General features: G+C 37.8%; 2 protein-coding genes across 2 annotated transcripts in view; one reads left to right on the top strand and one right to left on the bottom strand.

The window, feature by feature from the left end:
• LOC120773964 (protein vav) overlaps positions 1-18479 on the top strand; it is a 70357-nt gene that overhangs the window by 42160 nt on the left and 9718 nt on the right. Inside the window, exons 2-3 of the mRNA XM_040103200.1 lie at positions 13119-13300; positions 16506-16580. Of these exons, the coding sequence (XP_039959134.1) occupies positions 13119-13300; positions 16506-16580 (257 nt within the window). The remainder of the gene's footprint in view (positions 1-13118; positions 13301-16505; positions 16581-18479) is intronic.
• Positions 1715-2690, bottom strand: LOC120773966 (chymotrypsin-2-like). The gene is made up of 2 exons (XM_040103202.1): positions 2422-2690; positions 1715-2360 (listed from the first exon to the last, which is right to left on the bottom strand). Exons 1-2 carry the CDS (start codon positions 2676-2678, stop codon positions 1820-1822), a joined length of 798 nt encoding a protein of 265 aa, XP_039959136.1. The 5' UTR covers positions 2679-2690; the 3' UTR covers positions 1715-1819.

The following is an 18479-nucleotide window of genomic DNA, read 5'->3' as shown; positions in this document are numbered from 1 at the left end:
CTTGTTCTACCGTGCTATGTTTTGCGCGAAATCCGAATTGATGCGTTAGTATTCTGTTATTTTCGTGGAGGAAAGGAGACAATTTTGATAGAAACAGTTTTTCAAATATTTTCGAAAGACAGCCTGTGTTAAGTCGTTCTCAGGTTTATCTATCAAATTAATCTGCGGCTTTTTCCATGAAATTGGATAGTATCCGAAACTAAGAATTGCATTGAAGAGCAGAGAGAGCACCTCTACAGCAATATTTGGTAACACAATTAGCATTTTTGGGGTAATTTATCTTGTCCTGTCGACTTTTTTGGATTAAATTCCTTTATGATCCTAATAATTTTAGAAAGGTGAAGGCTTGAAAGACTCGAGCGATTCGTTAGCTGTGTTCTTTGGGCAATTAGATTGAAATATCTTTTCTAGGTGATTTGTTAAACAATTAGCCTTTTCTTCGTTAAATCGAGCCCAATTTCCACCCAAAAACACGGACTTTGAACAAGTAGTTTTCAAAAATACCCTACATTGTGAAAAGTGTGCTCAATAATGTACAAAAAGTTCCCAATAAAATTACTCAATCCATATTTAAGACATAAATTCGCAAAAAAAGCCTTTTTTACCTCAAAACCCTAACCCCCCTTAAGAGCAACACTAACTGCGGCTCTTGAGCTAATGCTAAACCTGCCAGCTATATACCTCTTCGCTGAAAATTGTGCAGCGAAATCGGCGGGGCGAATACTGATTGCAGCAGAATTTACATATAGAACCTTCGGACATAGCTCGCTGGGTATTGGCGGTTTGATAAGCAACGACTTCTTGGTCTCTCTATTCAACTGGGTAAAAAGGTTCAAAGTAAACATCGAAAAAGATGATTGACGTAAAGGTTTGGTTGGAGCTGGGATATACTGTCCAGAGTTAGGCATAGGTCAGTCTTTTAAGTTGCCGGGCCACTGCAGTATTATTCTAGCTGAGGTCTTTGCTATTGCGAAAGCTGCAGAGCTGGCCTCTAATGCACTTCCAGTCAATTTCAGAGTCATCATCTACGTAGATAGCCAAGCAGCAATCAAGGCAACAAGCTCGTATTGCATATCGGCCTGAAGTGTCTTGGGAACAGGGGAGCAGAGGAAAGTGTTGCCAGAAACAAGCTACTTAACTTCTACTGTGTGCCAGGTCACAAAGGCATAGGAGGCAATGAAATACTATACATTGGGAAATCCATGCATTGTCTATATGTCGTTCTCAACAGAAGCATGGTAAAACAAATCAGAACCCGTTGGAATGAGCTACCTGGGTACAAAACTGCAAAAGTCATGTCCCTCGATAGACGGGACTGTAGGAACATGATTGGAATACGAACTGGTCATTGTCTGATGGCGACATACGCATGCAGAATGTAGCCGTTGTAACATTTTCTTCTGTAGTAAAAATTGTGAGACAAACATTTCCCTTTGCAAACAAACAATTGTTAAACACATATGTAGTCATTGACATGCGGAGATTAAACTTCAAATGGATAAAAAACAAATCAGTGGAAAAATATTATCGATTCTGTTTGTTTAATTGATCCAGTTCAGATGGTCACGGCTTGCCTGATGGCCGTAGCACCAACATTAGTTTCTATGAACTTTAATTTATCTAACTTCTATCTGTAATGAAATTTATGGCATTGGAAATTAAGATTTTCAATTGAAAAAGTCATTTTCCCCTCAACTTATTACCACACAAAGTGTTGAATTTGGAATGCCGTTACATGTGTAAATATATTTATTACGGTATTATTTCGTCTTTTCGAAAACACTACATATATAACACTACATGAACGAGAGCTATACTTTTATGCAGAACAGGAGCAATCGGCATCTGAGTTTGCCCGAATCCAATCTCTTGAATAAACAACGTCAGTGAAACCATTTGGAAGACTACTGTTGCAAGCATTGACGTAAAACGACGAAATGCCGATTAAAACGCCATTCGCTACAGCAGGACCACCAGTATCGCTATCACATATACCATTTCCAGCGCTCTTAGCGAGGCAACGCATTGAATCTTGAATTGTATTCAGACGTTCTATGCAAGTATCATGATTTAATGTGTACTCCGTGTTATATTGCAATTGGTCGGCCAATCCACCACTTGATACACCACCCCAACCGGTTATTATAGCCGGTGTGCCTTCGGGTAAATCTCTGCTTGCAAGTAATACCGGTTTAATTTTATCATTGAAGCTTAAGGGGCTACTCAGTCTCAGCAAGGCGATATCATAGTTATACGCACTATATTGCGGATGTATTTTTACCTCAGCCACTTGTATTTCAACGCCACCTGAATTAAATTTGACAGTGCCGGCACGAATCGAATAGTCCGAAGGGGAGTATCTGTAGAGTAGATTGTCTTGATTTGAATTAGAGGAGAACTTAATACTTAGCAAAAGTTTACCCATTCGCACAGTACGCTGCTGTCAGAACATAATTCCTCGAGATAATCGCTCCGCCACAGGCTGTGATGTAACCATCGCCTTTTCGTGTCACTAAAACGTGATACGGAAACTGTCCCTCAGCAGCATTTTTTCCACCGTGAATGCGACTCTGTGGCCGACCCAGTATTGTACTTTCATTGACGTCTATAGCACTGCATGCGGTAACCACTGCGAAGGTGATGAGCAGTATCGGTAGACGGTTGTTTGCTAGAGCCATGCTGCCTGTGGATAATGCTCGGAAATAATGTGAGGTTTGTGAAGCTACTGATTAGGTTTTATACTAGTCGAATTGGCAGTAATTAGCTATTTCCATATACATATATAATTATTGTTATGAACTTTTGGTTATGTAAATCTATTGTTTTTGCTCGTTTCCTTGTGTAACGACCTATGATAACGATTTTCGCATTAAGTAAATCTATAGAACGACAAAAGTTCGTTAAATTTCACTGTTTTGTTCTTGAATACTTCGTCCAATCGATTAACCAATGAAAATATCATTTGCAAGCGGTGTACAAAGACGGTTCGATAAATTGCACAGTGTGAAATGTGGGACTTACGGTGGAGGAGACAGCAGTTCGTAGGTTAATTTCTCGAATTTGGTAGTCGCGATTTCCATAATTCGGTTTCGAATCGACCCAATAATTTGACATTATAGAGCCTATTAGGGTTTGTTAGATTTAATTGCTTTTGAGACACACTCAAAATATCTATCGGGATTAAATCGCACCCTCTTGGCGACATGGTGGTCATTAACTCGCTTTCTGTCTTCTTCTTCTTATATTTTGTATTTGCCAGAAGAGTGGTGTATCGAACAAACTAGCAAGCGATTATGCCACTTTAAAGAGCAAAATATAGGCCCTCTCTCGTATACATAAGTACATGGGTATAGAAGTAGCGAATCGAAGACGGTTAAGGTATTTCTGCTGTATTGATAAAGTTTCCTTTAATTTGTAATATAATATTCTCACTCGAATAGCAAGGATAATCGTGAAATTGAAAATTCTGAATTCTTAATATATTTTATTCAATTTATCGGTATTAAAAAGTAGAATGTAAAAAATATTAAATTATTGCAATTAATCAGCATTGCATTCATGAATAAGTTATGAATACTAAACAAATATGAACCCTAAAATGTACGTGATAAGGATGTGAAAGATAGAATTAAAGCACACACGCTAGTGAATATGATATACCATATATCCACATATATGTACATCTTGCATATGCATACGCCTCTTCTCCATCTCCATCTACTGCTTAGTATGTATGTATGTACCCACAAAGAAGTCTTCTTGGTGTTATTCTTAAGTGCAAACATGACTCAAGCAGAGCCGAACTTGTTAGTTCTGTCATCTATAGTATATAGTGTTTGTTGTTTTTGTGAAATTCAATGCCGCTGCTGGCACATTCTACTTGGCAGAAGTCAAAGTCACCACAAACCATTATGGCATAAGGGCATGCTCAGCAAATCATCGAAGCACTGAAGTGTTGTGGCGCTTTTGGGTTTATTATATTTGAGTGGGCTCCTGTTTGTTTGTTTATATTTGTATGTGTACATACGAGTAGTATATATGTATGTACTATATGTGTACGTACATGTTAGAAGAAAGTAAAAGTGCTGCTTGCTTAAAATTTTCAAGGTTATGATGCAGCAGCTAACAAGTGCTTTAGGGTGGGACTGAAGTGACTGACTCTAAAACATTCATAGAAACTGCTGGTAAAGTAATTTTCCGAAGTAGAATGTGGTAGGAAGGTTACAGGAGTGAGAAAATAAGGCTTTCAGAGGGCGTGGCCAACACACCTGAAACCTTCAATAGTGTTTTTTCTCGAAACAACATTTTTCAAACTAGTGTCCATGATTTCTCAAAAACGGTTTCATCGATGGCTTTAAAAGTTTATTGGTAGATTTATCACACATGTGACTTTCGCCCAAACTAGGTTTTCTGAAAAATATTACACCTTTTTTTCATAAAAACAGTAGTTGCAAAACATCATGAAATTTTGGGGTTTTAATGACCAGATATTCAACATGAGCCAAATCTTGGAAAAGACTCGTGATGAAAGGATCGACACACACCACCTGTACGTTGAAACCGCTTTTGGCAGCACGAAAAGGAGCTGCCTTTATGTCGCTATGTCTGAATTCGGTATCCCCGCAAAACGAATACGGCTGTGTAAACTGACGTTGATCAATACCAAAACTCTATATTGCGACTTCTTCAATCTACTGCTGGATAAACTAATTCGAGCTGCAGAGCTGAACATAGAAAGCACAATCTTCTACAAGAGTGTAGAACTGCTGGAGTACGCCGATGACATCGATATCATTGGTCATAACAACCGCGCCGTTAGTTCTGCTTCCTCCTGGTTGGACAAAAAAGCGGAGCAAATGGATCTGGTAGTCAACATGGGCAAGACGAAATATCCTTGTCGTCAAACAAACAGCCGTCGCATTCGCGACTTGGCTCCCACGTCACTGTTGACAACGTCCGGTGTGTTTAACGTGGGTACCTGCTGACGACAGCATTACCCCATAGCAGGCGTTTCCAGTACCAATTGGCAGTGTGGAATGGACACACTAACCACCTTGGCAGGGTTCGAGGCCCATCTAAAACCTCTGCCGTACTTCGGTCCGGCACCTGGTTGCAATGCAAATCCATATTTAAGTGACAAAGTGTCAGTTCCTTCCGCATTCGGGTTTTAACCACAACTACCAAGTTACTCCCCGAAGAGCCAGTCCGCATGAGCAGGTTGGAGCGAACTCCAAGGGCTCCTGCTTCCCGTGGTACCAAAATTAAGTCTCCGGTCAGAACCTGTAGCCGAAACTACTACCAGTTGAGCTTTCACACTGCTCTGGACTTGCGACCAAGGGTTGGATCCGATACGCATATTACACGCGCACGCCATTCAAATTCTCAGTTAAACGCCTTCGCCGCCTAAACAATTCACGCGCACCCTAATAGTTCGGTATTCCTACTAGGGAAGATCACACCGCTAACATCTAAACGTCCAACTAATCCCCATACCTCGCAGATCCCTAATGTCCGCGACATTCTCAATTACATGCCGCCACACCTCTACTCCCGCCCCACAAAAACAACCCGACCTATCAGATACTCTCCAGTCTGCTGGAATCATGGACGCCATTTGTCGGCCTTTTTTCTTCATGGGCACCATTAAAGCGATAAACCTCACAATTTTACAAACAATTTCTACTTAAAAAATTTTTTTAATTGCAGCCAAAGACTTAATAAATATAATATAGTCTGATAAAAATTTGAAAGCTCTGTGTTTTCATAGAGAATTTTTAGCTTTTCTAAAATTCAAATCCGGAACTTCTTATCTTCAGATTAAAAATAAAGTTCGTAAAATTTGCTCCACCCTAATGTGCTATAAAAATACACTACCACTTTTGTATAACCTCATTAAATATGTATTTTCACGAGTTTGGAAAAGAAATTATAGAACGAGCAAATGTTTTTGTATGCGTGGCTCTAAGTCTTATAGTTTTGCTTCACAAGGTTTTCTATTCTGTTTCGAAGGAATATTCATTTATCTTAGTGATTGGTGAAAAGTTGTTGCGCCAATTGGGATGCCTTAATATTTTATGTGCGCTTAAATATTTTATTTAGCACTTGCCGTATTTGATAAATTTGTAAGAATATCCTTCCAGAATCATTTAAAGACAAAGCTACATGTCGCCCTTAGTGTTTTAACTGCCTCTCAGGTGCGTAATATTTTTATTATTGCTTTGAAGAGGTATAAAAATACAGTCGTAAAATTTATTGATCTCTAAAGTTTAACTAAATGTTGCCTTTTGAGTATAAAGAGTATTAAAAAAGGAGAATGTTAGGAATAACCTACAGACTCAAAAGCGGATGAATTTATTTCTTTAGTTTAACATTTTTCATATGACAATTAATAAGTTTGTGACTTTTTGAGTTTGCAAGAAAAATATATGTAAAGAGCCTTCAGTTCATCAAAGTGAGTTATAAATAATAGAAATACAATTTTGGTACAAAAATATATGGGGAAAAAACGACAATTTTTTGGAGAAATTTTTAAAAAGTAATACTTGCGATTTTTCTGTTTTTTGTCTTTTATCATGCACATGCGTTTCGTTCATTTACACTCAGGAAAAAAGATGAAAAATTCCTTAAGGACTTACATGGGTTATCTCGGGTAAAAAACAGCCTTTTCTCAACAATTTTTTTCTCATATAGAAAATAAAATATTTTATTAGAATTTATATGATACAAACTATTAACAAAGAAATTCTTGAAATAAATATTTTAAACTAGGCCATTGCGACGGCATTTCCGGTGATCCGTCGGAAAAAAGGTGCGCCCGCGTTGGCAAGATAACTCCTTATAGGATCATCTAAAGTAAAAAAATAAGTGTTTTATGCAAAACCTTAACTTAGAACTTGGAGACGAAGGGAAAAAACTGAAAATTGGATTTTTGGTAGACATTTTTACAAACAAATTAAAATTTCAGTGAAAATTTTGCGAAATTTTTTGGTTTTCAAATAGTTTTAATCGAAAAAAAAATTCTTCGTCCAAGTCATTAAGAATTTTATTTCAAAGATCTGTGTAAAATTTCATAAAGATCGGTGTAGTAGTTTTCGAGAAATCGCAACCCGACTTCAAAAACACAGCTTCGAGACGAGACGGCGCATTTAGCCTAGCTGGCAGCAGAGGATCTGAACTTCTCCTTTGTATTAATTATTTTGGTTAATGTTTTAGATATATGTACATACATAGGTAAAGCGTGTGGAAGCTAGACACATACTGCCAAAAGACAAAAGACGTGGGTATATGAATATGTCGTCGATCTATCAAAAAATTTAAGCTAAAATTGAAAAGGTCGCTCTCAGTCCGGGTCAAATTTGATCCGATAGAAATCACAGACCATAAGACGGTAAACAGTTGTGTATGAACTGCAGAACTAATCTGCTTTGTACTTTCTAGAGGGTGGATAACTGGAAAGCTGTCTCATCTGCCATAAAATAATATCCCAAAAATACGATGCTAAATCCCTTTACTCTTAAATTTTGAAGAAATACATACTTCAGTAGTATGACAATATCTTTAAGATTATTGTAGCAGATAGGTGACTTATTATACCCGAGATAAAGTTTGGTCACATCTTTCAATGAGTGTTAGGTCTCTCTTTCAAATTAGTTTAAGCACGACAGAAATCGGTATCATAATCTATCACTTTGGGACTATAAAAATACTTTCCTCTATTTTTCCTGTACTCAAAAAGAATCTCAAAAACTTACTGAACAAAAAAAAATTTAACTTTTCTGTCCATGACAAGGGTCTGTAGAGAATGCCGCTACAGACTATATATTCCTTCATTACAGAAAACAAGTTGATTATCACCGAATTGATGCGTTTAACCCACCTAGATATTTATTCTGTGAGGCAAACATCGCAAATCCTCGTTTCTTGCTTAGTCTTGACATTATCTCAATAGAGTTGTTTAGAAGTTTTGTCGACGTCGACAAAACATGGTACACACCAAATCCAATTAAAAATTGAACAAATTCGCTAAAAGCACAGAAGGTCAACCCAGCTGAGGCTTAGGTATAAAAAGTGTGTCGAAAATTGAACGCTTAAGCCATTAAGACATGATTTGTATTAAAGAACTTGAAAATTTTGGGTTTTCTGTCAGTCCGGGTCAAATTTGATCACATATTCGTAGCTTGACACTTTTTTTGAAATACTTTTCTTTTAGTTCTGGATCAAAATTTCAATACTTTTTTATCTTGGCGAATGTGTCTTGTATATAGAAAATATAGAAAGAAAATATATGAAAAACTTAAATTGAAGAAACTATTTAGTCTGTGAAAAAATTAAATTTATAGAAAAATTATTTTCAGTATACCCTTTTTCGAAACCTTTCTGAAATTATTTTTACAAACCTCAAACAACTTGGCCTCTAATCACTTGTGGCAAAAATGCGAACAGGAAAATAAATTTTATTTTTAATTTCACATTTGTTTAGGATTTGGTTTCTATCTTGTTTTTATTATGTAAATTTCTGGGAGTATTTTTTCGGCTTAGCTTAAAAAAAATATTTGTATTTTAAACTTGTATGTACATATGTACATAAATCTATCACATATGCAAAGCACATAGCCACAAGGCCACTTTAAACAACCTGCCAATACTTGTGTTCTACAGAAATACTCTGATATGTATGCATGTGTGCGTGTGTGCCCTAAATTCTAATTCTCTTCATGCACTGCTCTTATAAAATTTTCCAAGAAATTGTGGCTGCTCTGGTACACTGGTACTTTCACTCGAAGCAATTTCATGGCATTTGGAACGGGCACTTTGCGATTTGCTCATAGCGCACACACATACATATAAACATACGTGCAAGTACAGATGAACCGTTGTGCGGTGCACTTAACATTTAACAAGTTTGCGCCAAATCGACTTTGAACAGCTACTTGTGTTATCAGCTGCACATCTCCGGTTTGGTCCATGTGCTGGCCAAAATGAATTCTGTGGCTTCTGCGTTTGCGTCTACTGTTGTTGTAACTGTTGTAGTAGTAGTTGTTGTAATAGTTCTTGTATTAGTTGTTACAAAGTAGGAAACACTTCTGGTCAACTTCCACTTGCACTTTGTGCACACACACACACACACACATCCATACAAGCATATATGGAGGTGCCATCTGTGTCAATGTGTCGGTGGCGCTTTGGTGGCGTCATTGCTCAGCAATTTATTTTATTTTACTTTACTTGACTTTATTTTTTTTTTGTATTCAGCTTGCATGACACTGCAAGGCGAGATGTGTTGACGAGATTGCCAGCTGCTAGTATGCTGCACGTGTTGTTCATATGTGTGTGCGAGTGTAGCTGTTCGCTCAGATCCTTATTGCTACGGAAATCCAATTTAAACTCTACGAGTTAATATGGATTCGCTATAAAGCGATATAGAAGCCAATGCAGTTGCATTTTTGCTCGTAATACTAACACACATGTACACATATGAACATACATACCTATATATACATCAGTATATTTAGTGTGTTTATAACACGTTCATGTTTTTATTCTGCAGTTGGTTATAAACTTAAACGCCAGCTCAGCAGCTTGTGCAGCCTTTGCGGTCATTCAAAACCCCAATTTATTATCACACACGCACATACCAGTTATGCACCATGCACCTTCTACTCCTATTTATATGCTTCTCTATGATATCAGCTAGGCACTAGCATAAAAACCGCCTTCCGCTTTCAATAAAAATAATGCAGACTTTTCGTTCGAACACACCTGCTCGCTCCAGGTTTGCGCAGTTCTCGCGATTGTTTTACGGTATCATAGATTTCCGAGTACAATCAGCAGCTATTACCTGGTATTCAGTGAGCGCATTTTATTTGCTTCCAAACATTTTTCGAAGAATTTGTAACGTTTTGATTCTATTATGCCAATTAAGTCTTGCACTAAAGTGAGATGAAGTAAATGGAAATGCCATTTTACCACTGTCGCCCACGGTTACATCGTCGTTAAAGATACTGGGACTCTTCATTTCATGGTATTAAAATCAGTTTGGTCAAAAAAATATTCCTCAAATTGTGCTTTAAAATTGAACTTCTCTTAAAAAAATTAAAAAATCAATAATTTTTGCATTATGGGGTTACATGGGGTTTTTCGGGTAAAAAACTGCCTTGTATCTCAAAGGCCTGTGTAAAATTAATTAAGATCGGTTGAGTAGATCTCGAGAAATCTTGGCAGCCAACTTCAAATACACAGTTTCGAGAAAAACGCGTTGAAAGACGGCCCAACTAGCCTCGAGCACACAAGTCCTAAAGGCTGTATCTCCGAAACTATAACTCGGATTAATTTGAAAATTTAGGGCAATATTGTAGAGGTGTTGTTGAATTAAGACAATAAAAAAATCAATTTGAAACCCGTAAACTCATGTATGTAAACTGTTGCCATTTTTAAGATAATTTTACAATACCATTCTCATTAAAATTCATTTTGGTAAAAATGAAGATCAGTCGATTTTCGCATACTTCTCTTGAGGCGAATTTTATACCAGAAAAATCTTTTGCCATAGAGCAAAAGGTTCGTACTACAAGATGGATGCATAAGAACCTCCCAACCAAGCTTCTGGTAGCATACAATTCCTCTCCTATTGCGGCCTTCCAGCGTAATGCTTCTTTGACATGAAAATAATCAGTATGCAGTAAACTTCCGATTAATAGACTAGATATGCTCTATCTGAGTTTGAACAGTGAGAAATGAGCTCTGTAATCGCACTCAGACGGTACTTATTTTACGCCTTTATACTTGTTGTATTTCTTTCTGTTCTGTTTATGATCATCATCCTTTTTTCTCATAAACTCATATCGTTATAACCGCAAACGGGTGTGTGAAGTTTGCCACAATTCTTGAGATAACAATCTGAAATTTGGCTCACATACTTTTCTCCTCAAGAACTTGCTCATTTGTCGGAACTGCCAATATCGGACCGCTGTAAGATGGCAGCTATATCTTACCATAAACTGATCGTTCAAAATCAAGTCTTGGTATGGAAAACTATTTATTTGACAAGATATTCACACGAAATTTGATGTTGTTGTAATGATAATCTAGTCCCCGTAAGGGTGGTAAGGTTCAGTTAAGTTATCATCTAGGTCATTCAACGGTAGACCCAGGAAACGTGCGTGCTGTTTCGACGGAGTCGGACCTTAGGGAGTGTCGTGTCAGATGTGTATGGTTAGCTGGGCATGCAAAGTGGTGGTTAGAGTCATGCGGGGACTCATTGCATGCTTTTCACGAAATGTCTCATGGATTCCTATGACAGCCGGTTCTACGTTAACGGAATTGACATGGATTTTATCCGGCCAAGGGCTGCTTTTTCGGAGATCTATCCCCGTTTGTATGAAGTAGTTTTAGACTACGTAGTTTCTCATAGAATATTGTCCAAGGCAACTCTACAATTTCCGCACATATTGTTCAAATCGCATCACTAAAGCATATCTTCTACTTCCTTACTGGCGTAGACACCGCTTACGTGATTATAGCCGAGTTAACAACAGCGCGCCAGTCGTTTCTTCTTTTCTTTCTTCTTCTACGTGGCGCCAATTGGACATTTCAAGCGAAGTCAGGTTCTTCTCCACTTATTCCTTCCAACGGAGTGGAGGTCTTCCTCTTCCTCTGCTTCCCCCGGTGGGTACGGCGTCGAGTACTTTCAGAGCTGGAGTGTTTTCGTCCATTCGGACAACATGCCCTAGCTAGCGTAGGCGCTGTCTTTTAATTCGCTGAACTATGTCAATGTCGTCATATATCTCATACAGCTCATTGTTCCATCGAATGCAAAGGACCATAAATCTTTCGCAGAACTTTTCTCTCGAAAACTCGCAATGTCGACTCATCAGTTGTTTTCATTGTCCAGGCCTCTGCACCATATAGCAGGACGGGAATTATGAGTGACTTATAGAGTTTGGTTTTTGTTCGTTGAGAGAGGACTTTGCTTCTCAATTGCCTACTCAGTCCGAAGTAGCACCTGTTGGCAAGAGTTATCCTGCGTTGGATTTCCAGGCTGACATTGTTGGTTGTGTTTACGCTGGTTCCAAGGTAGACGAAATTATCTACGACTTCAAAGTTATGACTGTCAACAGTGACGTGAGAGCCAAGTCGCGAGTGTGACGACTGTTTGTTTGATGACTGGAGTTATTTCGTCTTGCCCTCGTTTACTGCCAGACCCATTTGCCACTAAAGCATATACATAGCTGCCATCGAATCAAGTTCTTGTATGGATATTTGTTACAAACAAAATTAACATTTTTTCTTGTTTCAAATTAAAAGTTACTGAGTCCTTCTATATGATTTAAGAACGTTAAATTGATGGAAGTTGACCAAAAATCTTCATTTGAGCGGTACAGAAGCTTCGTCAGAGCTTACTCATTTTCAGCTCGGTCCTTATTGACCTTAAGCTTATACTGAATTGAGTCAAAAACTTCAATATTGTTGTTACTGTCAACAACTAATAACAGTTCGTTTCATCTGCGCTGTCAAGAGACCCTCGATCAACATAACCTAATAGTCCATTTAGTCAAACTGATATTTTTTTGCGGAAAATCACTATCTCTTCGGAAGTCAGGTATTTCTTAATGTCACAAATTAGAAAAGAAACTATTTGCAACTAAATATCAATTATTGAATGTTTCATTAATCACTTACATCCACATAAGTAATTAATAGCCTCTACAATTAATTATAATTTTTACTCAATCTGTATTAAACCTAAAATATAGTAAATTACCTACCATCAAAAAACTCGTCCGTTTTTCCAGCCATTAACTTTTCAATTACATATTTATCAGAATTCCATTATTGTACACTGATAATTTATCCCACAGCATAGTAATTTTTGTGGTTTTCCATTTATTTCACTCGTTTACTTCCACCTCACTTTAGTGTCCATGTAATTTTGTTGATGACCATTCTGTAAAATTCAGAGCCATTGAAAACTTTTTATTTGCAAATAAATTTGTGAAGTTTTTGCGAGTCTATTCTCGGTTTCCATTTTTGCTGCATATTTACACACAAATATATACATAAGTCGATATACATAAAAATACGCATTTATCATCAACGTGTTTTTGTTTCTTTCATTTCAGTTCCTGTGCTGTAAAAATATCAAACTTTTTCTCGATGTTTGCCGCAACCATTTCGGACTGCGCGACTCGGATCTCTTCGAGCCCACAATGCTGTACGATTTAACGAATTTCCATCGCGTGCTGATAACGCTATCCAAATTATCGCAATGCCGTAAAGTACAACAACTGCATCCGGATTTAATGTGAGTATCATAAATTTAGTAAGAACTCGTGTATGGAATTAAATTGCTTTTGGGATACATTGAGACAAAAAAGTCCACGGAAATTGTACTTAAATACCTCGGGCAATGATATTAAAACAAGAAAAACCGTTAACTTCGGCTGCACCGAAGCTAATATACCCCTCACAGATGCATTTCATTTAGTAACTATGTATACAGTTTGTACGGAAGCTATGTATATGCAGTAGTAATCCGATCTGAACAATTTTTTCAGAGATTATATTATTACCTTAAGCAGTAATCCTTGCCTAATTTCGTGAAGATACCTCGTCAAATGCGAAAGTTTTCCATACAAGCCCTTGATTCCGATCTTTCAGTTTGTATGGCGGCTATATGCTATAGTGAGCCGATCGATTTCTTCGTATATTACATTGTTGCCTTAGAAAATAATCTATACCAAATTTCGTGAATATATCTTGTCAAATGCAAAAGTTTTCCAGACCAGTACTAGATTCTGATCGTTCAGTTTGTATAGCAGCTGTATGCTATAGTTAACCGATCTGATCCAATTTCTTCGGAGATTTCATTTTTGTCTTAGAAAATAACATATACTAAATTTCGTGAATATATCTTGTCAAATGTGAAAGTTTTTCATACAAGAACTTGATTCCGATCGTTCAGTTTATATGGCAGCTATATGCTATAGTGAGCCGATCTGAACAATTTCTTCGTATATTACATTATTATCTTAGAAAATAACCTGTGCCAACTTTTGTGAAGATACATTGTCAAATGTGAAAGTTTTCATCCAAGAATTTGATTCCGATCGTTCAGTTTGTTCCGACAAATGAGCAGATTTTGAAGAGAAAATGACGTTTGCAAAATTTCTAAACGATATCTCAAAAACTGAGTGAGTAGTTCGAATAAATACACACAGACGGACAGACAGACGGATCATCATTTATATATTTATGTTATGGGGTCTCCGACGCTTCCTTCTGGGTGTTACAAACTTCGTGGCAAACTTAATATACCCTGTTCAGGGTATACAAATGAGTTTTGCTAAGTTGATAGGACTATGCTTAATTACTAAGCCGAATAAGCGCGATCTGTCGAAACAGTTTGTTTACAGCAGCTGCTTAAGTCAGTACACCTCAGTCGGGCGTTGCGATTTTACAATAGATAAAAATATCGAACGAAGAATTTAACTCAAATTTTGTATTTCTAACCAAATTTCGTGTGCGGAATCGTTGTGAATGCTGAAAAAGGCTTACGGTGATCAATTTTATCAAAAACATAATCCTATGAGTGGTACAAAGCCTTCAAAGACGGCTTCGCCCTCTTCAACGGATGAAAATATTAAAAAAAGTGAATGATATGGTGTTTGAAAATCGTCAGGCAAGTGTTAGAGAGATGAAAGAGAGCTCGATATTTTGGGTATGAAAAGCGTTCTTGCTGGACTCGTCCCGATAGAGCTGATTTTTTCACATCGAGCCACGAATGAGACCGAATTTAAAGCCAAAAACGCATTCAATACCAACGATCAACCACCGTATTCTCCAGATTTGACTCCGTGTGATTTTTTCTTGCTCACCAAATTTAAATTGCCTGGAAGAGCTGAAGGCCATCCCAGCGCTTATGAAAAGTGTTTAGACTTTACTGTGTAAATGAGAGATATCAAGAAGCATACGTTTATAATACGGAAGGGTGGAAGCAGCATGGTCTGAAGCACTTATGGAGTGCAATCGGCTACCTGGTAAATCCTGAGGCTGCAAGCCAAGGATTGTCAGGTGGTTGTATGCTGTTATCGGGCCAAATATTATCACATATGGGGTGGAGGCGTTCGAAAGCATCGCAGATTTCGGTAGAACTAAAACAACTAGAACAACTATCGAAGCTGCAATGGCTCGCCTGCATCTGCATGTCGAGTGCTATGCGCACATGTCCGACAGAGGCACTTGAAGTCATGCTGATTCTCACACCGCTTCACCTAGTGATCCGTCACGTAGCCTAAACAAAAACACACTGCTCAAAATTACAGCAGAACTGTTTGGCATAGGTAAAGTAATCTCTTCCCATCGCATAAAGGACTTAAGTGGCTCTTCTCCCAATGGATAGCTTTACCAAAAGTGTAAACTTCATTAAGAAGTTCAAGGTTATCTTCAGCAGTAAGGCTGAAGTAAGGAATGATTTCGCTATCGAGCTACTACTTGGAGATAATACAATTAAGTAATACACCTTTGATTCGAAAACATCGGTGGGATTTGGTGTAGGAGTCGCAGGACCATGCACCAAACTCCCTATACTTATGGGAAGTTTTCCGAGCATATTCCAAGCAGAGGTCTTTGCTATAAGTCTGTGCGTAGAGATAAACCTCCAACACAACTATCGCAATGAACATAGAATTATACTCAGCTACAGCCAAGCGGCATTTAAAGCGATCTCTGCGTATGAGATCAAATCGCTATTGGTGCAGGAGTGTATAAAATGACTGAACAGTCTATCAGAACGTAACCAAGTGCACCTTATATGTGTGCCCGGGCACAAAGGTATAGCCGGGAATGAACTGGCTGATGAGCTCGCCCGCAGCACCTATCTTCATGGTAGGACCCGAACTTTTTATTGCCCATACCATAAAGAAGTTGCTACGCAAGGGTGAAAGAGTGGACAGGGAGGGATATTGGCAATAACTCCAGGGCATGGGCCATGCCAAGTTGCTTAGGTTAAAAGGTTTAACTATGTAATCAACTTCCCAAGAGACAAACTCAGTCTATTTATCGTTTTTACACTGGGCATTGTAAGCTCAGGAAGAACTTCTGTATATAATATAGGCCTAGGTTCTTCTTCTTATTCTTAGACACTGCTTACGCGAATATAGCCGAGTTAACAACAGCGCGCCAGTCTTTTTAAATTTAATTTTTTTCTTATATTATTTATGTTGTGTATTCTTAGAATGTCAATAAAAAACATGTAAAAAAATGGATGGTCAAAATAATGTTTGATTTTTTTTTTATCGGGTCAAAAAAAATACCTAAAATTCGGGCTTCTAAACCAGAATACCCACATAAGTATTAATAATCTAATGTTCGGAAATAAATAATTTTTTCAAAGATTTTGTGTTTCTTATCGAACCGGTCTCGTACTTCAATATTTGTGCGATTAATTAATAAATAAAAATAAATAAGTTAAAACAGAAATATATATTAAGTAATTCCGTTTTTTTCAGTGGTTTCAACATCCAGCTTTCACCCAGCGAACGTTCCCACTCCGATGAGGCCATTTACAAGGATCTACATTCAACGTAAGTTAATTAAGTCCAAAATAAATATTATGTTCCCACCTTTTAGTACATTGAATTAACATAAATATACTATAATGACACTGAAATCCTCTAACAACAGTGGGCAGAACTGTAATGCTGCGCACTGACGTATTCAACACCGTTTTTTAATTATCCATTGTTTGTTGGTGCATTAATGCCGAATGCAGCAGAGCAATGCGTCAGATGCCTATAATTAATTTTAGCACCAAAAACAGAATATAACAGTTATACGTACATATGTATATATATTTTCTCTTTCACTGAAAATAACACTGGGCGTGTTTGGCACGCGGCTCACCACTAACACCTACCTGAAATATCATTATGTTTGCTCAACTTACTTAGTACAGCATAACTTTGTATAATATTTCTATCTACTATCTACTCTATTTTCTGCCTTTTCTATCGCACCCACATTTTTCCCCGTCAAACCACTGCCACCGTTATTTGGTGCTGTGTGAAACGCATCAATTAATCAACAAATTAAATAATCGATCAACTAAATAATCAAACGTCAAACAAATGCACAACTGACATACGCTCGTGCGTCCCAAAATATATACAAGTAGCGATGAATCGCGAAAGAATGGAACAATTGACGGCCAAGCTGAGAATTGTGATGTCGTCTCGATTAGTGGCTCGCTCTCGGTTGAGGATGAGAACAGCGATATCACAATTGAGAATGGCAACGAAGACACCGAGGAATATGAAGACGAATTCACTACTAATCTACTGGAATCCATTGATGATGAACAAAAATCCACGTACAGTGGCAGTTCATGTTGTACAGCTGTGACAGCTCGTATTTATTCATCGTCGGCACATACACGCAGCGCTACCGTGGGCAATTTGAGTGGCATTAATAGCGATCGCACTTCCGTTGGCGGACGTAGAAGCATTGGCAGCACCACCTCTGTCACTGACAGTTTGGGTGCTACGAGTGCGTCATCGAATTCGAGTGACAACCAAAGCTTACAGCGTTTAGCTGCAACGGCATGGAATTACCAGGCGGCTGCCCGAGAAGTGGGTGGCCACGAGTATCTCAATGATATTTACTTTGAAGAGGATGAAAAAGTTTACGAGGACTTATGCTACGTCACGTTCTCGTCGAAGGCAACTGAGGTGCGCACAGCAACCCATATACTACATACCAACCTATTGTTTTTGCTTCCTCTCCAACAAAATATTATTATCATCGTACATGTAGACATTGTGTGCACTGCATGCAAGCGTGCATGCGTACGTCCATTTGCATACAAACCTTATACATATGTATTTCTTTATAAAGGGTTGTCTGTGTGGTGTGATAAATAAAAAAAAATTGTGACGAATTCTATAGTTTAGAAATTCGAAATTGCCAACCTGTTGGGAACTCGAGTTTACATTTGACTCAAAATTACTTCTGGAGTGCTTCATGCTTATTCAACAGTCAAAAAAGTCATGAAGAATTCATGTACCTTGAGAACTTAGTCCCTTCTCAAAATATATTTGAGACTTTTTCGATTTCGTAAACCAAAACCTGAGAAATTGGGTTCCTAACCCAAAAATTTCGGGCACAATATTTTCCTTGGCTTCCAAGAAAGCTTTTTACCAGCTTTTTAGAATCCTCCGCAACTCTCTCATCTCGGTTTTTACCAATTTTTTTCGTTTATCGAACTTTTCAGACAACCCTATGCATACATTTGTATGTATTTTATATGCAAAATATTCACACCAGATTTTGCATAAATATGTAAAGTTGTACCCATGCACGTGCGAACATCCAGTGTCTCGTTTAATTCAATGGCTTTTGTAGTTAGATTGTTTTTATCACATACATACATGCATGCCTATTCCCGCTGCTGTTATGGTGGTGCAACAATTTCATTGTTGCATGAA

Source organism: Bactrocera tryoni, chromosome 4, assembly GCF_016617805.1.
Source record: "Bactrocera tryoni isolate S06 chromosome 4, CSIRO_BtryS06_freeze2, whole genome shotgun sequence".
NCBI lineage: Eukaryota > Metazoa > Arthropoda > Insecta > Diptera > Tephritidae > Bactrocera > Bactrocera tryoni.
Note: the sequence above shows the minus strand (reverse complement) of the source record. Positions and strands in the feature narration are given on the sequence as shown.

Excerpts from the sequence above, each read along its gene's own strand:
- LOC120773966 (XM_040103202.1), bottom strand. The coding sequence starts at position 2,678 with ATGGCTCTAGCAAACAACCGTCTACCGATACTGCTCATCACCTTCGCA. Across the intron at positions 2,361-2,421 it reads GCAGCGTACTGTGCGAATGG|ATACTCCCCTTCGGACTATT; the intron begins GTAAACTTTTGC and ends TCTACTCTACAG.